Source organism: Dipteris shenzhenensis, chromosome 10 (assembly GCF_047967505.1).
Source record: "Dipteris shenzhenensis isolate YYH24624 ecotype China chromosome 10, Dip_SZ_1.0, whole genome shotgun sequence".
Classification (NCBI taxonomy): Eukaryota; Viridiplantae; Streptophyta; class Polypodiopsida; order Gleicheniales; family Dipteridaceae; genus Dipteris; species Dipteris shenzhenensis.
The window spans coordinates 54,886,046-54,909,204 of NC_141605.1; the positions used below are offsets into that span (position 1 = coordinate 54,886,046).

The 23,159-nt window shown below is 44.1% G+C and overlaps 1 protein-coding gene across 1 annotated transcript; it reads right to left on the minus strand.

Annotated features, from left to right (window-relative positions):
- Positions 1-8,025: 8,025 nt before the first annotated feature.
- Positions 8,026-12,201, minus strand: LOC147897991 (pentatricopeptide repeat-containing protein At5g27110-like). Its single transcript, XM_087380551.1, has one exon. It carries the CDS (start codon positions 12,082-12,084, stop codon positions 8,677-8,679), a length of 3,408 nt encoding a protein of 1,135 aa, XP_087236677.1. The 5' UTR covers positions 12,085-12,201; the 3' UTR covers positions 8,026-8,676.
- Between the last annotated feature and the right edge of the window lie 10,958 nt (positions 12,202-23,159).

A 23,159-nucleotide genomic window follows, 5' to 3' on the forward strand; every position in this document is an offset into this window, starting at 1 on the left:
AGACACATAAGGAGATGAAAATTAAACTTAATGTCAAGAAGGTGGTTGCAATGAATCTCAAAGAGCAGTTTGACCATGGTTCAACTTCGTTGTCTAAACCAGTAATGCAACAGAGCAAGGCACAAATGTTAGCTCCTAAATCAAGTTTGTTGGGGAAGGTATCCCTAAAAGAGGTCGAATATGCCATGGGTATACTAAATTCTTTTCATGACCAGCAAAGTGGAACTATTCAGCACGGATTCAAGCATTGCAAAATGACAAAGCACGAGTTATAGAAGAAGATTAACGCAAGCCAGCAGGAGGGAAAGGAGGTCGTAGAGTTGAAGCAACAAATAGTGAGATAGCAAAATGAATTTGAGTAGTACAAATCTCAGAAAGAAGAAGAGATCTAGTAGCTAATTGATTAGTTGGCAATTTAGAAATAATGCTTACCAATAGCACACAAAACAAGGGAAGTATCAATTTGTGAAGCACACAAAACAAGCCCCGATGCAGAAATGAGATGTGAATATGCAAGATGTGAACAAGGGAAGCACACAAAACAAGCCCCGATGCAGAAATGAGATGTGAATATGCAAGATGTATCCAAAGATTGGGATAAATGGAAAGCAATGGAAGATTTGAAAGAGGCAAAATATACTACTGAAGAAGCTCATACGATGATCTTTGGGAAAAGTTTGGCACAGAGTTTATGGGATTTACTAGTTGGGGGTAGTGAGCTCTTAAAAAATATGCAGGAGACACATAAGGAGATGAAAATTAAACTTAATGTCAAGAAGGTGGTTGCAATGAATCTCAAAGAGCAGTTTGACCAGCAGGAGGGAAAGGAGGTCGTAGAGTTGAAGCAACAAATAGTGAGATAGCAAAATGAATTTGAGTAGTACAAATCTCAGAAAGAAGAAGAGATCTAGTAGCTAATTGATTAGTTGGCAATTTAGAAATAATGCTTACCAATAGCACACAAAAGGCTCATCGAAATGAAAGATGCGTTCTTTACTCAGTTACAACAACTTACAGAAGATTATGTACAGTAACTGTAGGTTGACACAGTAATTACCAAAGAGAGTTAAGGCACTGGAGAGTGTGGAGATTCAACTGAAAGCCATGAAAGATGAAGTTGATGGTATCTTTATGATAGGGGCAGAACTAGAGGAACTCAAGATTCAACTGATAGAGACATCACAAGCTTTGTGGACTAGCCTGAAGGGTAGACTAATGGTGGTAGCTCAAAGACCATACGAGGCATTTGCCTCAGCTACCTACACAGTGGAAGTGGTTATGGCAGAAAATGCAAAGCTTAAAGCTCAGTTGAAGGATGGTAAAGGAGAACACTCAAGAAAAGTCGAAGATGCAACAGGTTTTGCAACTAACCAAAATTTTTAGATTTTTTCTTCTGATGTGCAGGGTAGCATCCGAAGAGTAAGTGAAGATGTTGCGATTGATGATGCGGATGCAGCTACTATATATACTATTAATAAAGACATAAAGACCAATATAGAAGAACCTGATGAAGACATGGTGGAAACTGAAGACAAGAAAGAGCCCGAAGCTCAATATGTCACCATAGTGCAGCATAACACAGTTTGTGGACCTAAGAAGACACTTGAAGATAAAGAAGGGGAATGTTCTGAGAAGAGTGCTACCAGTCAATTTTCTGAAGTGAGAGGTGGTGAAGACTGAGTTAATCACTAGAAGGGAGAGCATAGGAATTGATCAAAGCTATTGCAAAGAATGTAAAGGGTTCGTGTCTTACGGCTTTTTAACAAGTCAAAAATCTAACCACCGGAAGTGACAGGTGTTAGGGATTAGCTAGGCACCAATAACTAAGTCTAGTCCTAAGTAGTAGTCTTATCTTTCAGTTGTCATAGCCAGCATGCAAAAATAGTTATTAAGTTACTTGCATGTAACTTCTTGGTAATTGTGTTAAGAGTCTCTACAGTCTGCTGATGAGAATCTGACATTGGTCAGATTGCAATCATACTTTGTTATCCAGTTCTATGTTGATCTTCCGCAATGATATGATGATGATGAATACAAGAAAGTAATTTTTTTTCTGTATTTGTTGTTTCCAATGCGAAGTTGAATGATTATCCATTCCGACTTGTTTCGGATCTATTTTTGACTTTGTGTTTGAGTATCTAATGGGAAGTGTTTGTATGACACATAGCTCACAGGTGCTCAAGGCATAACCACCCTGAATAGGGAGGAAGCATTACTGATGACAAGAAGAGTACCTTCAGTGTGACACAAAATGTCAAAAATAATGCTATTGTGTGCTATTGCTGATGACAAGAAGAGTACCTTCAGTGTGACACAAAACAAGGGAAGTATCAATTTGTGAAGAAATGTCAAAATTTTTGCATTATTGATGATGCTCTTTTTGTGAAAGGACCCAATTTAGTATTCAGAAGGGTGCCTTGGAAAGCGGAGATTTATCATATATTGGAAACCAATCGTGAGGGAGTATGTGGAGGATATTTTGCCTTTAAAATCACATTGCAAAAAATAATGTTGGAGAGTTATGTATGGCCTTCTATTCAAAAGGATCTATTCAAAAGGATGTGTAACAGTGGTATAGATTATGTTTCCAATGTCAGAAGATGGAAAAAAGGATGTTAAATCCTAAACCAAGGAACATCATCATTAGCCGAACGATGTGTTTCTTAAGACGGTATCCATTAACTCTATTCTTCTATAAGGTGCCATCTAAGTTCTCCGACTCGTATGAACCATTAGATAATCGTCCTTGCACTTGAAAAGAGCCTTCCCACTTTGTCTGAAACTTAGCCTTGAAAGTGTTATCTAGCTTGCTGTTATAACGAGAGTACAAGGTCACCTTTACCGATCCTCTTGTCCCTTATCTTCTCATTAGCTCTTAGTTGGTTTTGCTCTTCGGTGTTTGATAATGTCTAATACATGCATCCGATACAACTCCACTGTTTGTAATTCCAAAAGGCAGTTCCCGAAGTAATGTTAACAAATTTCCTCATACACAAACTTGCATACCTCCTTTGCATTCACTGCTTTCATTGCATTATCTTCTACCCATCTGGAGTACAAGGTCACCTTTACCGATCGTCTTGTCCCTTATCTTCTCATTAGCTCTTCGTTGGTTTTGCTCTTCGGTGTTTGATAATGCTCTAATACATGCATCCGATACAACTCCACTGTTTGTAATTCCAAAAGGTGGTTCCCGAAGTAATGTTAACAAATTTCCTCATACACAAACTTGCATACCTCCTTTGCATTCACTGCTTTCATTGCATTAGCTTCTACCCATCTGGATAAGTAGTCAATGGTTGTAATTATGTAGCATTTTCCATGAGCGGTCGTAGGCAATGGTCCAATGGCATCTATTCTCCACCTTTCAAAAAGGTTATAAGCAAGCATGATCACTACAAGACAGATGGGCAGAAAGAGGATGAGGCATGGTCTACAAACACATCATTCAACTAATGATGAGGCATTGTCTACAAACACATCATTCAACTAATGATGAACACTACGGGACAAATGGACAGAAAAGAGGATGAGGCACAGTCTACAAACACTATGAAGGAGTAGAAGAACCAAATCAACTCACTACATCAACCTTTTGAAGATTGTTGGACATGACTACCCGCAACTGAGGGGTAAGTAAACATGATAGGCAATTTTTTAGGACCCCAATTTCGAACTACTAGTGATATGAACTAGGTGAAATTGATACTATTATATATCTTAGGGTCATATTAGGACTAGCTGTTTGTTTGCATGAGGATAGGAACCTATTGTATATTGTGGAGCTGGTGGTAGATAGACCAATGGAGGCATGGAAGAAAAGCATGGAGATAAAAAATCTTGTCACACCTCCCTAAGAAAAGTAACAGTCACTATTTTTGCCATAACTCGGATTTACGAGCTCTTTTTTTTGTTGCAAAGCTCAGATCGGCTCTAGGACTTTCTAGAAGAAGTCGAGTCCAAAGCCACAAAAAAAGGAGACCGAGAATTCAGAATATGACAGGCGACATGGTTTTGTTGTCAAAGGCATCAAAAAGCTATTGCTTTTTCGCAATGGATGAAGTTTGTGAGTGTCTTGGGATTGGAAGAAGGGTGGTGCTCCTACTTTGCGTTAGAGTATTCCTACTTCCTTTGATCGTTGTTCTTGTATGCAAAAGCATAAACTTATAGTGTGGGTTGTAGAAGTTATGATCGTTGTAGGAGGCATTGATGAAGTATATGAGTTGTCAACCCTTTCGGTATATGTTTATGTGTTAGAGGTCTATCATAAAGGTTTCCACGGTCCTCTAGTTTCCCTTACCACCGTCTGCAACTGATGGCAAGACACTACACTCAGATGTATCATCAAGGAGGCGAGGGCACAAAAGCAGAGGATTTACTATTGCTTTGTGGACTTCCGCAAGGCATTTGACACGGTTCCAAGAGCCTGCCTCATATGGCGCCTACAGGATTTGGGTTATGGCCAGGAGATCATTTGGGCTGTCATGGCACTTTATGAGAGAGTTTCAAGCAGAGTCTGGACAAGATCTGGGTGGACAGACGAGATCATGAGCACTATCGGGGTCAAACAAGGGTGTCCATTATCACCTACCTTGTTTGGCCTATACATTGACGAGCTTGAGACAGTGATGCAGACACGGGTGGGTGGATTGCTCTCTTGCGAGCATGCTAATCCGGATATTGCTTTAAGCAGATGACGTGGCTCTCTTGTCTTCCTCAAAATAGGGGCTCTAGAGACACCTTGACACACTACAGTCCTTTTGTGAGTCTCATGATTTGAAGGTCAACCTGGGCAAAACCAAGGTTATGATCTTCAATACATCTCGAGCCGTCATGCGCCAAGAGCAGTTCACATTTAAGAGGTCACCTGTTGAGGTAGTTTCATCATACACTTATCTTGGGGTCGTCTTTCCCGAACCCAGCTTCACTATGAGACCCGCGATGCAGGCACGCTTGAGTAGACAATATGCTTCATTGGCTAGATTAGAGAGGCAATGTTTCCGTTCTCTCTTTCAAGATCCACTCCTTGGTTCGTCCAGCAGGGATGTATGGCCCAAAGGGTAGCTTTTTGACTCCTTGGTTCGTCCAGCAGGGATGTATGGCAATCCATGCTGGAGGCCATACTTATTAGATACAAAGTGGGCTAGGGTTGAGCACCTACAGGTTCTCATGTTATCACAGATGATCTGCGGTAAGCCATCCGTTTCTCATCGGGCAAAGTTTGGGTCACCCCCATTACAACTAAATGCTACATTTCAAGTCATCACATATTTATACCGAGTAAGGGAGTATGGGGGTTACATCTCTTGGCGTAGTAGGCTACCTTGCCTAGCACTATCCTCTTCTATGGCACTTGCAACAGGAGGAGACCAGAGGTACTGGTATGCACGCACAAAGAGATGGTTCGAGGGACTGGGGCTCCACATGGACAGACTACCCCCACTCCAATACAACATGGATGCTCCGTTTCTCCTCTCCTATCACACGAGGTCAACTAGGTTACCCGTGAGGATCTATTATATTATAGCTTCACACATTCCGAACCTAATGAAGCTTATCACAACGGAGGGTTTCATTGACCCACCAGGGTACACTCAGATTTTTTTAACCCTCACTGAGGATCTCTCTTGGGCAGTTTCGGGTCTCTTCACATAGACTTCGTACCGAGAGCCACAAAGCAGAGCAACTACCCAAGGAGAGGCACATATGCACTTTGTGTGACATGCAAGAGATTGACATAGAGGAGCACTTCATCTTCAGGTGTCTTGTTTACTATGAGATTCGCAGACTTTTCTACTGCCTCTTCAGAGAGAGCTATGGGGTTTTGACTCGACTCATCTCCTACCCAGACCAACGATCTTTGGCAGGTTTCCTTCATGAGGCACTCAAACTCCGCAAGAGAATACTCCGAGCACGACAATCCTTGGTTAGTCCCTCTCAGAGTTCTATCAACGGAGTTTTTCCAGCCAGATCACATGGACACCCACGAGACAAGGCCTCGACATGACCGTGACCCGACAACTCAGACAAAGGGCTGACACACAGATCACACTTAGGGACATCCCCTCCATGTTTAGAGTCGGGTCTCGCCCGACGGGGGTCATAGTAGCCCTGGTTAGACACAGAGCTATGACCAAGAGACATGCCAGGGCTCCACCTTTGAGTGGACGACAGCACTTTATCGCCGATTTCATGCCCGCCACATCCAGCCTCCCTGATGTCTTGATGGTGATGATGGTGGTGGTGATGATGATGATGATAGTCGATTACCGACATGACATGACTATGTTGTATCTAGGATTTAGTACTGACATTCAGCATATTTTGCATTTGCATTGGTGTGGATGCTCGTTTAGTAGCTCGACCACCACAGCTCGTTTGTAACAGGTTTTTCAGTCTCATAGACCCATTGGTCTTCCAAAGACTTTAATAAACTTTCTTTGTTTCTTTCTTTCTCCTCACTACTACTAAGTAGGAAGCTCAATCTAAGGGCCTTCTGCAAGTGTTATTATGGACCTCCCTTTTTCTATGTGGGCAACGCAATGTGATACACCAAAGACCCTGTAGAGCAAATCTGGAATGCCCACCCCACGCCACCCCCGGGGCCCTTTATATGGGGTTGGAACTCGAGAAATCTACCTGACTTATATACGAACTGGCCCAACTTTCTACTGCAGACAAATGTTTGCCCAACCACGTTGCAGTGCTCTATGATGCACCTGTCTACTGCATCTTTTCTACCCTGGCCCGACCTGTAGATCAACCCCAGATTGCTCTTGTTTGTTGTGGAGGTCTGCAAATCTGTTTGACCTTTCTTGGAGGGTGTGGCCTTACCTTGTTAGGAGGCCTTGCCAAAAGATACCAAGGATGATTGGGAAAGCTTGGTTGAGGCGGGGAGGGAGGGAAGAGGAAAGAGAGAGAGAGAGAGAGAGAGAGAGAGAGAGAGAGAGAGAGGGTGTACAGTGAGAGAGAGAGAGAGAGGGAGTCGAGAAAAAAAGAGAGGGAGTAGAGAGAGACAAAGAGGAGGAAGAGAGTGAGAGAGAGAGAGAGAGAGAGAGAGAGAGAGAAAGTGCGAGAGAGAGATAGAGAGAGAGTGGGAGAGAGAGGGAGGGAGGAGGAAAGAGAGAGAGAGAGAGAGAGAGAGAGAAGAGAGAGGGAGCGAGTAGAGAGAGAGAGAGTGAGGGGGGGAGAGAGAGAGACAGACAGACAGACAGACAGACAGATAGAGGGAGTACAGAGAGAGAGAGGGAGTACACAGAGAGAGAGAGAGAGAGAGAGAGAGAGAGAGAGAGAGAGGAGAGGAAGAGAGTAGGAGAGAGAGTGACAACCCAGCCTTGCTATCTAAGCAGTGTTTCCTCTACTCCAGACTGGTTTTGACTCAGACACAATCATCCAACAGCCCTCCCTGCTGTATATACATTTGCTCTCGTCTTGCTCAAGAAAGGCCTTTTTATTGGATTCATCGTACTTCTTGTCCCGCACATCTTCTTGCAAAAGTAAAGGCACTCGCTCCTCAAAAGTCACCGGTGACAACCTTTGTCCTGCAACCATGGTTGTAGCAAACCCTTTATAGCTCCTAGGAAGCAGGCCAAGTAAAAGCCTCACATCTTTTGACAGCTAATCCTAAGGTAGTGTTTGCTGCTTGATTCTTGACCTCCTTGCTGCTTCCATCTGCAGCCAACAGTGAGGCACAACTCTCCTGTGATTCCTGTCCTCCTTGCTGCTGTATAGGCAACCCAATCTGAGGGCCTTCTGAGTGTTCTGGACCTCCACTGCTGCTGTGTAGGCAGCCCAATGTAAGGCACCAAAGACCTTGTAGAGTGAATGTGGAATTTCCCCCCCTAGGGCCCTTTATTGGAGCCCTGGAAATCTGGCCGAGCAGTCACTCTGGGACTTTCTACAGCAGGCAAATGTCTGCCAAACTGTTGCATCTGTTGCTCACATCATTGTTGCACTGAGAGTTGTGCTAACTACTAACATTATTCGTAATGGATTAGACCTGGAAATTACCAGATAATCCTCTCATATAACTATTTGTTTCCCTCAATGAAGAAGGTGAACTATTACATCCTGGTCCCATTGAAGGGGTTGGATTGTAGGACTCAGGCTATGCTGGGCTAATCATGGTTGGGACTCCAGGGACCTGCTGCTGCTACTGCTGGAGCTGATGGATAAATTTTTGTAGATCCTCCAGGGCTGACTGACTAGAGAGCCTGGCCATCCTGTCACAGACTGGACGACCAGTCTGGGAATCTGTGGGAGTCTGTCTCTGCTAACTGCCACATGGCAGCAGCTGACTGGTGCCATCTACTTGACCTGACCCGACTAGATCTGGGCCTTATAAATAGCCCAGCCCATTGCTGATTGCCGTGTCTCTGCTAATGCCTGCCACAGACAGACGGCCCAGGCTGAAGGATGCCAATAGCAACCTTTGAATATATATTTTTGCTTTTGTAGTGCACCAACAATGGATACAGAATTCCCATCACCGAAAGACCACTAACTCTTTCTTGGCTTCCGTTCTTTCACTTACATGACTGGACTACTTCTCCTCGTCCTGCATGCTAGCATCTGATGGCCCAGGCTGAAGGATGCCAATAGCAACCTTTGAGTCTTTTTTTTTGCTTTGATTGTGTACACCAACAATGGATACAGAATTCCATCAATGTAAGTCCACTAACTCTTTCTTGGCTTCTGTTCTTTCACTTGCATGCCTGGACGACTTCTCTCGTCTTGCATGCTAGCATCTGCATAAATGTTAGACATCAAGACATAAGCTGCAGCATCCTTTTCATCCAATTGCACTGCATGTTGAAAGGCATGTCTTCCAAGCTCTACATTACCCCAGTGTCGACAAGAACCCAACACAGTACGCCACACCACAAGATTAGGATCAAAAGGCATCTTCTTAACGATCGCCACCACCTCATCGAGTTGGCCTGCACGGCCTAGAAGATCAACCATGCATGTGTGATGCTCAATAGTTGGAGTGATGCCACAGTCTTTGCTCATATCCTCAAAGTACTTCTGGCCCTCATCCACTAGACCTGTGTGACTGCATACAGTAAGAACAATAAGAAATGTCACCCCATCTGGCTTTATTTCCTCACCTCTCATCGCCTCAAGCAAATGAAAAACAACTTCACTTTCTCCTAGATGGGCATATCCTGCAATTAACGCATTCCATGAAATCTCATTTCGAATTGGAAGCCCGTCAAAGACTTCCTGTGCATTTGCAATAGAGCCACATTTGGCATACATATCCACTAAGATGCTGCCAACAAAAAGATCTTTTTCCAACCCCTTTCTGGCAATCTCAGCGTGTATTTCTCGGCCCTTGTCTATGGCTCCTAGGCTGCCACAAGCTTTCAAGCTGCAAGCAAATGTGACAGCATCTGGAGAGACACCCTCCAGTTGCATTTGTTCGAAAAAATCCAGAGCTTCCTTGACGAGACCATGCTCAGCATATCCCGTGATTAGTGCATTCCACGATACCTCATTCCGAACTGGAAGCCTATAAAACACCTCCTGTGATTTTGAAAGCCAGCCACACTTTGCATACATATCCACCAGGGTACTGCCAACAAAAATATCACTTTCCAACCCCATTCTAGTAATCTCACTGTGAATATAGCGGCCCTTGTTTATAGCTCCTATGCTCCCACAAGCTTTCAAGATGCAGGCAAACGTCACAGCATCCGGAGAGATGCCCTCCAGTTGCATTTGCTCGAAACAGTTCAGAGCTTCCTCACCACAATCATGCTCAGTATATCCTGCCATCAGCGCATTCCATGAGATCACGTTTCGAACTGGAAGCCTGTCTAACACTGCCCGTGCTTCTGCCAATGTGCCAAATCTGGCATACATATATACCAAGTTGCTGCCCACAAAAAGATCTCTTTCCAACCCCTTTCTGGAAATAACTCCATGTATTTCTCGGCCCTTGTCTACGTCTCCTATGACGCCACAAGATTTCAAGATGGAAACAAATGTGACAGCATTTGAAGGGATGCCATCCATTTGCATCTGTTTGAAACAGTTCAACACTTCCTCACAAAGCCCATGCTCGGCATATCCTGCCATGAGTGCATTCCATGTGACTTCGTTTCGAGCTGAAAGCCGGTGAAAGACTTCCTGTGCATTTGCAACCAAGCCACCTTTAGCATACATATCCACCAAGCTGCTGCCAACAAAAAGATCTATTTCCAACCCCTTTCTGGCAATCTGAGCATGTATTTCTCGGCCCTTTTCTGTGGCTCCTATGCTGCCACAAGCTTTCAAGCTGCAAGCAAATGTGACAGCATCAGGAAAGATGCCGTCCATTTGCATCTGTTCCAAGCAGTCCAGCGCTTCCTCGCCAAGCCCCTGCTCAGCATATCCTGTCATTAGTATATTCCACAAGACCACATCTCGAACTGGAAGCCTGTCAAACACTCCCTGTGCTTTTGCAAGCAAGCCACATCTCGCATACATGTCCACCAGGGTGCTGCCAACAAAAATGTCTGTTTCCAACCCCTTTCTAGCAATCTCAGCATGTATTTCTTTGCTCTTATCTATAGCTTCTATGCTACCACAAGCTTTCAAGCTGAAAGCAAGTGTAACAGCATTCGGAGAGATGCCCTCGGCTTGCATATTTCCATAACCGTTCAATGCTTCCTCGCCAAGCCCATGTTCGGCATATCCTGCGATTAGTGCATTCCATGAGACGACATCTCGATCTGGAAGCTTGTCAAGCACTGCCCGCGCTTTTGCAAACAAGCCACAGCTGGCATACATATCCACCAACGCGCTGCCAACAAAAAGATCTCTTTCCGACCCCCTCCTTGCAATTTCACCGTGTATTTCTTGGCCTCTGTCGATGGCTCCTATGCTGCCACAGGCTTTCAAGCTACAAACAAAAGTGACAGCATTTGGAGAGACACCCTCCAGTTCCATCTGCTCGAAACAGTCCAGCGCTTCCTGACTGAGACCATGCTCAGCATATCCTGCGATTAGGGCATTCCATGAGACCTCATTTCGAAAAGGAAGGGTGTCAAAAGCTTCCCGTGCTTCTCCAAGTGAGCCACACTTGGCATACATATCAACCAAAGTGCTACCGACAAAAAGATCCCTTTCAAAACCCCTTCTGGCAATCTCAGCATATATTTCTCGGCCCTTCACTATAGCTCTTATGCTGCCACATGCTTTCAAGCTGCAAAGAAACGTGACAGCATCTGGAAAGACACCCTCCAGTTGCATCTGTTCGAAACAGTTTAGTGCTTCTGCACTGAGCCCATGTTCAGCATAGCTTGCAATGAGTGCATTCCATGAGACCACATCTCGAACTAGAAGCCTCTCAAACACTGCCCGTGCCTTTGCAAGTGAGCCACACTTGGCATACATATCGACCAAAGTATTGCCAACAAACGGATCTCTTTCTAAACCCATTCTGACAATCTCGGCGTGTATGTCTCGGCCTCTTTCCGCATCTCTCAGCCTAGCACAAGCCTTCAGCAGAGCCAAGAATGTACACTTGCTAGGACACACAGAATCATCTTGCATTTTCCAGTACAGGTCAAGGGCATGCTGTGATTCCCCACATTCAACATAGCCAATGATGAGAGAGGTCCACGAATACACATTCCGAACGACCAACCTGTTGAAAACTTGCACAGCATCGCACATGCTTCCAGCTTGCACCAACGTTGGGACGAGGTAGTTCCCAAGAGAACTATGAACTTCCAGCCCACTTTTGCACATGTAGACATGCACGCGCTTGGCATATGCCAGATTTTTCTTTTTCCTGCACTTATGTAAGATGCATGTAAGGTTCTCAAACGAAGGCAGCTGGGGCACCTGTTCCAACGAAGCGAGTGCCTCCTCTAAGCTAAGCATCTCCCAGCCACGTTTCCCTCGCAGTTCTTGTGTTTGAGATCCAGCCACCCGTGCTGTAGACGTTGAGCCGGACTTGCTACACTCCTCCGCCAAGCCACTGTCTTCAGAATTCGCCCAGGCCTGAGCAGTGGATGCTTGGACCCTGTGCATTCTCATACTACTTGAAACATGTCTTGAACAAAACCCAGATTGTAACAGCCGTCTATCCATGGCGTCTCCTTGGTAATGTTATGCTTGAAATCTGGAAACCTTGAGTTTACCTTCCGGTCGTCCCACAACTGCGAAGAATGCATGAAGTAGCTCTTCCATAAGCGCTCGGTACCTCGAAGCATGATGAGCACATTGAAAAGCCATAGCCAGAAGAGCGTTGGTTCGAGCTTCGTGTCTGTCCTGCAGTACCGGAAGGCGAAAATCCTTCCACCACCGCTCCAATGCCTCCCTGCCCTCCCCATGGAGCCATCGGAGAGCCTGGGCTTGATCGGCTGTGCGACCAGTCAGAGTGCGGATCTCCGCTGCGGAAAATCCCGTGCCACGCACCGCGACGACGATAGGGCTGCATAGTTGCGGTGCGACAGAAGTAAGAGGAGGATCTCTAAGTCCTCCAGTATTTGTGTTCATCATCTCCACAAGAACTGAAGGCACGCTCACAAGAGACTTGGGAATGGAGCTGTGTTGAGAGGCCGCCTGCGCTCGAGAGCCGCTTCCTTCATTTCTTCTTTGAGCAAAAGAACGAGAAATTCATCTTGCTGAGGCTGGGTTCACACCACCGTGCCACCCATTGAGGAGTGATCAGCTAATTGCAGGTCCTTCTTCTTTGCTCCTTTTGGCAACCCAGCAAATGAATGAGAAATTCATATTGCTTTAGGCTGGGACCCTCCCACACATCGACGGCGTCGCTAGCGGTTCTGGAGGCGTTGGGTTGGTCTGCAAATGCGCCGTCACAGATATGGTGGGGGGGAACCCCCACAGCTCCACAGTCGACGTGAGCAGTCACTTGCATGCAAGGCGTGAAGGAATGACGGTGGGCGCCATTCACTACCACTCAAGGCAGGCAATGCGCAGCCAATAGCCATCTCTGGCTTTCTCGCTGCTCATTCCCTTCCACACCCAAGCTCCTGCCAATGAAGAAACTCCCGCCACCCTTGTGAGACCTGGCGACGCCATCGGTTGCTTCTTCCTCCGCTTCCACATTCATCCTCTACTCACCTCCTGTCCTACACTTTGCAAAGGTTTGAGACCTCTCTTCTACATCGGCGTTCTCCTCTGCTTGCCGTAAGCTCGAGCGCGTTGCCAAGGTGTGCGACGTCTCCGCAAGGTCCTCTTGTTGCATTCCGCAACCTTTTGCATGTGCATGTCCTTGACGTTGCCCTTTTTTTCATCTGCAAGTTCGAAGCTATGAGGAGCTCCACCCCTTCCTACCCATCCTTCCAAGACCTCAACGAAGACTATGGGTCTTGTGAGGGAGAGGAAGAGTTCGTTCCAAGCACTCAAGGTGACACTGACGTCGAGATGACATCTGGCTAGGAGGAATCCTCTCAGCCTATTCATGGCAACACAGCAAGCTGGAGCTGTCCATGGCCGCCCTGGCTACCTCCCCCTCCTTTCCATGATCAGCTTTTCCTCCTCCTCCTTCTTTTGTCAACCCCCACATTCGTCCTCGTCCCAATCCTGCTAGGATGCAGAGTGCAACCCCCCCTCTCTTCCCTTCCACTCCTCTCATAGCTCCCTTTCTCTCCCCTTCTCCATCATGCTTGCCTCCACACCTTGGACCCTATCTTCACCCTCATGCAGGTCCTTCACAAGCCTTTGGTGGGACACCTCCTCCTCAACCTTTACATCCCTCAGTGCCCTTCGGTGGCACTCCTCTCATCCCCCTCCATCGATGTAAGGCACTCCCAACCCCATCATTATATCTTCTGATGACTCTAGCCAAAGCTTCCCATCAGTGAACCCAAAAGCGACTCCGTCGCGCATGAATTGGCGACTTCGAGATGTCTTGGTATTGATTGAGAAGAAGAAAGAAGTGGACATGGCTACGCGTGAGGGTGGCATCTGTGCAAGGATGAAAGATTGATGGCATTACATCTCGGAGCTATGCAAAGCACAAGGTGTGCATCGTTCCAAGACCCAATGCAAATCGAAATGGGAGAAGATGAATGGCCTTTTCCATCGCATTTATGACTACGAGTGCAACATTCCATTTGGGTGTTCGAGCTATTGGAATATGACGAGCGAGGAGAGGAGGGCTGCTTGCCTTCCCGTTAATGATATGAAGGAGGAGGTGTATGAGAAGTTGGTTAACTGTAGGTGTTTCTTACATTCTTAGTTTGTTGTGGCTCTAGTTCTACTTTGTGATGCGGACCATGCGAATTGTTGCAAGTGTGTTTCAAGTTCCTTTACTTTGGTGGTGCTTTCCCTACATTGTTCGATGTTTATGGCAATATCGCTAAGTAGTCAATGCTTTCCCTACATTGTTCGATGTTTATGGCAATATCGCTAAGTATTGACTACTGAAATCAATAAAAAGAAGCATGGGTTTCTTTTGTCAAGCATGGCTTTCTTTTGTTCACCACATAATATTTATAGCAATGTACGATACATAAAAGTCATAAGTTAAACCATTTACATGTATTCATTATTTTCATATAGGCTCATAAAGGTAGCCAGATCATTTGATAAGTTCATGCATGCGCACATATATAACCACATATGATCATAAGAATAACCTCTTACACGCAATCATTATGTTCATACAGGCTCACAAATGTGGGATCATTTGATAAGTTCAAGCATCCACATATATAACCACATATATGAGCATATGTATAACCATACATGAGCATATGTACAACCATTGAAATGTAGAAAAGCAAAATATTGATGAAACAGTGCTAATTTGCCAAATGGCTAGTTGCTCTCAAGTATTGAAAGAGAGCAGCTTGTAGGGGTGCCATCATTCGTGTTGTAGGGACTTGTGGACCCCATCCTATAGCAAGGTCCATGCTACTGTCAGACATACCCACATCATAATCCAAAAAAATGCTATGGAGTACACAAGCTGCATCAATTATTTTGGACAAGAACTCCACATCAGGATGCTTCACAATTTGGTGAAGAAACCCCCAAATTTGCTTGAGCCTACAGAAAGTCCGCTCTACTACTATACGAGTTGATGACAACTTGTAGTTGAACTCATTTTCATCCTCTGTTTCAAGAGTAGGAAATGGGATAAGCAACCATGGCAAATACATGTACCCACCGTCTCCCAAAATGTACTCTCGAATGTTGTGGTTCCCATGGACATAGTTGGGTCCTTCGAGTATTTGCCCTGATGTGGCTCTCACATAGAAGCTGGAATTGCGCAGGACTCGGATGTCATTGCAACATCCTGGCATCCCCACTAGAATGTCGAGGAATCTCATGTCTACATCGACAATGGCTTGCCTTATCATGGAATAATTACGATCCCGATCATACCAATGGGTGTGCACCTCATTGTATGGAAGCTCTAACTTGATGTTAGTGGCATCAATGGCTCCACAACAATTTGGAAACCCCTGCTTTTCCTCAAATCCATCTTTGATTGCTTCAAGCCGAGATCCACTAGTGGGCCATGATATAAACCTGCTTGGTGTTGTGACGCCAAAAATTGATATTTTTAACTTGGCATTGATATTGTTTTTCTCTATGTTTGATAAGAGTTTGAGTATCAAGTGATAGCCTAGCGGCTCTCACTTATTTCTATTTTCTATGATATTATATGGGATTGAGAGGATGAGTGGAATGGCTCATTGTAAATACCATAGGTATGAATTATAAATACCTTGGTATGGGGTGAGAGTTATTTGTGTATGGGATATTATGAGTTTTTTAGAAAATAGAAAGAGTGAGTCATATAAAGAGGTGGGCTCATGTCCATGTGTTCCAATAATATAAGAGAGATCACATGCCAAGCGTGTGGAAGGCATGTGGAGGAGTGTGAAGTCAAGAGGAATCCTTCTAGAACTCCTATGCGGAATAAGGAGGATGTGGACATGTGGAAAAGAGAGGGTCCCTATGGGCTCCATGTGAGGAGACTCTTGACTTTCTCAATATTTTAAGAGTCTTGAGCATCTTTTGATGGGACACATGGCAAGAGTAGCCAAAAAGGACATGGATGGTGACATATGTGCTTATGTGATTGATGGGGAAAGGAATCTACAGGCAGCAATTGTAAATGGGTGAAGGAGGGTAACAAAATCTCTATAAAAGGAGCCCTCCTCTCCCTTGTTCATCAGAATCTCTTCCACCATTAGGCCTCATGTTGCTGTAGCTCTAGTCTCCCCAAGCCTCTTCCATGAGCCTTCTCTCCCTCTTGTAGATATTCTCTCATGTAGACTCTCGAGTCCATCTCTCTCTAGTTTATTCTCTCTCTATGAGTAGTCTTGGAGCTTCCGCTCCCTCTTGTATGTATGAAACCTTTTCTTCTCCCTTGTGTTTGTAGTGTTGAAGTGGATTCTCACTCTATTTGTAATGAAGGTCACTTCAGGTTCTCTCTCTCTTGAGTGTCTCGTCCCTTTTCTCTTTTAAAGCCTTGAAGGTTCTTTCTATTCGGCCGCTCACTGTGCATACATGGTCCATTTGTTTCTCGAGCCACCGTGTAAACTTCTTCCCCTCTTTTAGGCGAAATCTATGAGGGGTGGATCGTTGATGAAGGTGGAGTCTTGAGGGAGCATCCTGCTCAGGCGAAATTAGCCTGGGGGAAGGTAGTTTTCATGACAGTTTGACCCCCTGTTAGTGTTTTGCTCATAACTTTCTGCTCAATAGTCCGATTGTAATGAAATTTATATCAGCGCGAAGCTCTCTTCAAGGCGCATGTTTCTGTGTGATAAGATCTTGAATCAGATACTGTTGCAAAAAGTTATGAGTCTCTATGTCTGACAGTTTGTTTTCATGACAGTTTTTACCCCCTTCTAGTAAACTGTCCATATCTCTTCAACCGTCTGTCTGTTTTCAATGAAACTTATATCAGCGCGAAGCCCATCTCAAGGTGCATCTCTTTCTGTGCTTGATTCCCTGATATGATGTCTCTACTGAAAGTTATAGGCCTCTGTGTCTAATGACAGTTCGTAGAGTGTTTTGAGCTGTGTAAAGGTGTCTATGAAGGAGGTGCAATGTTTCCTCGGAATCTACCCATCCGACCTAATCAGCCCCTTCAAACTCCTCGATATATATCAGTTCATGTCATATTGAGCCGCAAGATCTTCTTTCAACAACGTATCGCTCTTCTCTTTGGCACAGACCGGCTCGCTGAGATTATGGCCTCTGCTGATCCTTTCCTTCTCCCTATGCTTGATTACAACATCACTTGGGATGTTACCATCTTCATTCTCATCTGAGGGATGAAAGTATGGTGTGGTATCTTGGCATAAAGGTTTTTTTACTAATGTCCCATTCTCAATTATAAATATCTTTGGCTGTCAGTTTGAAAGCAGCAGGAAGTGAAGAGGTGTGTGAAGTTTATTACCCCCAACTTCATGTCACAGTGTTTCAAAATAGCATGAACAAATTGTCAACACACTCTCCCTAGAGTGGACTTCCTGATTCCATATAGCGCAGCAACATGATGGAAGAGGGCTGCCTATCCCAAAACGATGCAAAGACATGGTGACCTTCTTCTCAACTGACAACTCCCTCATCGGAGCACCTGCAAGGATCCCTTTCGGTATTGGCTTCTAGGACAAATCAGCTTTGACCAAGTCACACACGAAGGTGAAGCACTCCCTAGGCAATCAGAGATGCTCTTCGAAGGACATCATCATCACCAAGTGAGAACTCCATAAAAGTTTCCCAGAACTTGTGGCTTCACATACCAAACCCCGAGGGCTAAATCCTTCAGGTTGTGGTCTCGTCTTGCTCCCATTGCAACCATGAGAACATGTAAATTGGTGGCCTCTTCAAGGGATAGAGGCTCATCTTCATCCTCCACATCGACCTCATCTTCATCTTCCATGAGATCATAAACGTCATCCTCTTTGAAACCAAGGATAGATGACAAACGTTCCTGCAAGGCCAACATGACCCCCACAAGGGATGCGACGAGTGATGGCAAAACACTGTCGTTGAAGTCCATGGTTGCAAAATGGCTAGAGAGACCAAGAAGGGTAGAGAGATGAGGGTAGAAGAGAAGGGTAGTAGAGGGGAGTGCAAGTGAAGCAAGAGGAGCGTGGACTTGGAGGAGGAGGAACTGGCTCTTCTACAATGAGGAGGAGAGTGTCATGGGAGGTGGAGGTTGTTGAAGAGGAGGCGCTGCAGGTAGCTTCGTTTGATGAGGAAGAAGTTGGAAAGAAGCAAGAGTTCACATGGAGGAGGAATGTGGGGAGAGGGTTGACGTTGAGGTGTACATGGAGGTCGACATTGGAGGTTCACGTGCGGGGTACGTGAAGGTGGATGCAAGAAGGAGTTGGGGGGAGAGTTTGGGAAGGAGACAACTTGCAAGAAAGCAGAATGGAGGCGAGCTTGGCGAGGAAGAAGACTGGCATTGGCAAGTGTTCATGCAAGGATAGGCACAAGAAGATGGCGGGATGCTCCAATTTTTCATTTGGCGCTGCATGTTTTTTGGAATGGCGAGAAGCGTCAATGCTTAGGCAAGGGGAGTGCACCTCCATATCGGGCCGTCTGACAACAATCACCTTCCCAAATGCGTCCGCATCGCTGCTACATGAGGTATGGGGATGGCCTCTTAGTAGATGCACTTATTAGTTGTGACACTTGTCCCTCCATTTATTTTAGGCCAAGTTTCACCACTTTCTATTTCGAGTGATCTCTCTCTCTCTCTCTCTTTCCTCCCCCTTCCCAAATCAACTACTCTCTCTCCTCTCTCTCTCTCTCCCTCTCTCTTCCCAAATCAACTCTTCCCTCTAAGGACGGTGCTCACAAGTATTTGTACTCGCGTGTAATATATTATCATAAGAAATCAAGAATATGTAATTCTTTATTTAATTATTTAAATATATGGTGCAAAGAAAGGAGAGTAGATGGTAAGGTAAGAGATGCTAGCTATTACACTTTTGTAAGAGATGCTAGCTATGCACTAGTGTGAGTTTAATACTGACATTCGCCAACAAAGCATGGTGTTGCAAGTGTAGATAAATGCTTACGAGAGAGAGAGAGAGAGAGAGAGAGAGAGAGAGAGAGAGAGAGAAAGAGATGGGAAGACATGAACTGCCATCCCACTCCTATTCTAATAGGCATATTACCATGCCTATAACCATCTAGTTATGTTGAGAGGGGGCAAGACGATTGGATTTTTCCTCTGCCTTGAGGTCTAACTATCTTACATGAAAGCAAATTAGAGAAAGTGCAATTTTTAAAGTGTTATATGTTATAATATTATATTAACTCAGGTGCTTGTGTTTGTCTTACATTGATAGTATTCATGGCCTCACAAGAATTGATTCAAAATCACACTAAGGTACAAGAATATGTCATGAAGATAGACGGTGCAAAATGGAGATGCAACATTTGCAACGTTGTGTGCAAGTGCTCTCTCCTAAGAATGAGATTACACTTCTTGTGAGATCTTGAGTGCATGATTCGGAGGTGCGAGGGACCAGGTGTTGATAGTGGTGCTGCCATCTTGCAGGGGGAGATAAACATGTGGATGTTGAGCCCATGGGAGATAAGAGTGTAGCACTTAAGGAAGCTCACGAAGTTGCTGATCGATAATACCTAGCATGAAACCCATTTTTAAGAAGTTGAGGTTATATGATGTTTGCATCAATGATCATGGACTATCTTAGCCTCAATATTGAAGTAATGTGCAAATAAAGTGATGTATTAAGCCTTGCAATGAACTAAAAAGTTGTTTTGCAAATTATTTTATATAATGTATAAAATTTATAAAGTAGACTATTGTTCTAATGTTGTCTAATGGTTGGATGATAGATGTAAACATGCCTCCAAAAAAGCGTGGCCATGCACCAGATACAGCACGAAATTATGTTACTACAATTCAATGTCCTAATAAGTGGAAGTATACAAAATGTGGAAAAGAACTCACATGATCATGCACTAGGATTCTATCTCACTTATTAAGAGACCCAAGAAAACAAATTGGCAAGTGTACTGGCCCAAGTGCTGAAGCGCTTGTACAAAAACTAGGAGGAGGACAAAAAAGTGTTAAGCACATGATAGATGAAGTTAATGCACGTGGAGAATCCCTAAGTGAGGCATTTGTTGATGTAGCTACTTCTATTGACTTAGGTTCTTCCTTACAAGAGATTCTGATGGGCACTCCTAGTGCTTCAAGCACACAACCATCAAGTTATATGAATGCATCCACAAGCAAGGACAAGGTAGGTAGCAATCTCAGTCGTCAATGTGCAAGAGTCTACCAAATGTCCTTGGAAGCTTCTTTTAAAACAGTGGGTTGAGAAAGCCCAACAAGACGTCTTTGAGGCAATATCTCATATTGGATGTCCTTTGAGCGTGGTTCGGAGTCCCCATTGGAACAAGGCAATGGCCTCTGTTGCGAGATCAGGTGCTGTGTTTACTATGCCATCCTACCATGTTGTGCGGATCACATGTTGGATAAGTACTATGATAAGATGAGAGAAGAGATGCATCAGGTCATGTGTGATGGCATGGATAAGTCTGTTTGCACCATTGTGAGCACAATGGAAGAAAGAGGCCATAATTAATCTGATGGTTGTCACCTACAAAGGTGAAGCATTCCATGTTGAGTTGATACAAGTGGCCAAGCAAAGATGAGAGACTATATTGCTGAACAATTGCAAAAACATGTCGATGCTCATGCACTGCGTCTCAGACCATAAGTGGTATGAAAGTGAGTTCTCTTCTACGAGCGCCATGAGCAAGCACTGTTACTCCCTCTTCCACATTCATGAGAAGTTTAGAATACATAACTGGTTCAGGCAATGTAAAAGTGAACCCCAAATCATAGAAAACACAAAAAATGGTAGAAATTTTACCTAAGGACAAACTTACCATATATGAAGGCAATGATGCGTATGATGGAATTTTGAGCGGGCTTGAATGAAATAACACAACATACTTAACAAAGATGGAAATTTGATTGCTACTCGTGCACATTGTCATTGAAGGTGGAGTTTTGATTGATATTCATACGCTTTGTCATGTCTTAACAATTGCAACAAAAGAACATGTATGCATGAAAAGAGCATGTAGGACTTCACATTTGCAAAATATTGGAGTTACATTGTGAAAGAACATGTCATTACGACGATGAATTAAAATTTTGTACAACCCAAAGAGTTTGATTCCAAAATCCGGGCTGTAGTAAAATCTTCATCTCTTATGTGGTCCTTAAAGCCTCTTCTTCATTGGCCTTGTGCAGATGGAGTTTATTTAGAATTTTGTCCATGGAGGCACATGCCTTGGGGTCGTCGTGCATAAAGTTACTTTTACAATCAAGCAAGAGTCTCGTTGCTGTAATGTCATTCTTGGTAGTATTTTGACTATATTGATCAGTATCATTATGTATTTGGCCAGTTCTCCAAATAACCAACCCACATCACAACAGTCAGTGCGGGGTGACCACTCACCCTTTGTTCTTTGGGCTACCTCTTCCCTTTAATAAATTTCTAGATCACACCAAGGAAATCTAACACGTCAACAAATCGGGCCAGTACTTTGAGAGTGACGATACAAATGCAATACTGCCCATAGCATACCATCATAAATAAGTAATGGCAATCTTGGATGGAGTAGCCACTAAGCAGTGTTGGGCTAAGTGGGGATAATTGAAGATGGATAACACAAACTTGGTAGTCAAATTGGATGATAGAGCAACAAACCAACTGGTAGGAGTTCTAAGAGACATTAAGATTAAGACCTTCAATCTAACTTATCGAGTGTGATTTGTTGTAATGGACTTCCCCAACCAATTGGATGGCTATGACATCATATTGGGTAGACCTTTCATGCAAATCGTAGGATTGGTCCATGACTAGAGCTCAAATAGAATATATTTACATAAGGATGAGCAAGTCATGAGGGAGCATCTCCAAACTTGGAAGGCTCACCCTATCTTGGGAAATCTATTGCAGATGAACGTGACACCACCAATAGGTCGACATTGGTAAATTTATTTAACACTTATAAGACAACAACAGAAAGAGTCTTGAAGACTCTTGGTGTGCTCCTTTACTAGAGTTAGAATACTCACTAAATTGGATACATACATTTTTCATAATAGATCTGTCAAGTACTAAAGGAACTCAATTGCACATCGACAATGATAAACCTACCTCCATTAGAACTTTTTACACCATAAGAGTGGTACTAAAAAATCAAAATGAACGTGCATTTGATAATGCCATTGATATTAAGGAGATAGATATTGCTCCATCTCAACTTTGGGTAGAGCTGATAGTGGTAGATGCTCAAGCAAGCAACAACATTGTATCTTGGGAAACGTTAATCAATCTTGGCCAAGTACTCCTTCAAGCCTGTGATCTTGAAATTCAATCCTTAGGAGGTACCTCAATCAAAATTGTTGGTTATTTGATACTGAATGTTTCCATGGACAATCACAATGTGCCCTGCAAGTTTTTGGTAACTCCTATGGGTACCTTAACGGAAGCCGTGATTCTTGGACCTTGGTAAAAGCTGGATCCAAGAAGCATTGTTTGGTGAAGATTCAACTTATCAAGATATACCAACCAGGCCAACATTCAAGCATCAGCATCAACATCCACTTTCACCTCTCAACCTATGCAAAGCACCTAACCAACAAAGTAAACAAAGAAGAAGAGCAACCAAGCAAGTGTGGGTTCGAAAGGATCTACTAAAGGCCCAAGGGTACTTTGAAGGTGAAACATATATTTGGGTTCCGACAAGACCATGACATCAAAATCCACCCTATCATGTAAAAACCAAACCTCGACATTGAAGAACAAAATGACACCATCCAGCAAGGAGGGTACAATACCATTGGGTTCCCACAAGACTACTAGAGGCCCAAGGATATTACCGTGGAAACACTTTTATTTGGGATACCCAAGGTACTTCGTGCAACAAGACCACCTCCATCATCTTCAAGCACAACAACGTGTTCAATAAAGAGCAAAAGAAAGAATGGAGGCCCAAGCCTCTAAAATCATCATCATCAACAAATGAGAGGCAACCATCAAATTCAAGCCTATGGATCATGAAAAATCAAGGCAAAGATTGGAGAGCAGAATCACAAGAATTGAAGAACCCACCTTGAAAAAGGTAGAACCACAAGAGCCTGCTCGCAAGAACAAGGGAAAAGCACTAAT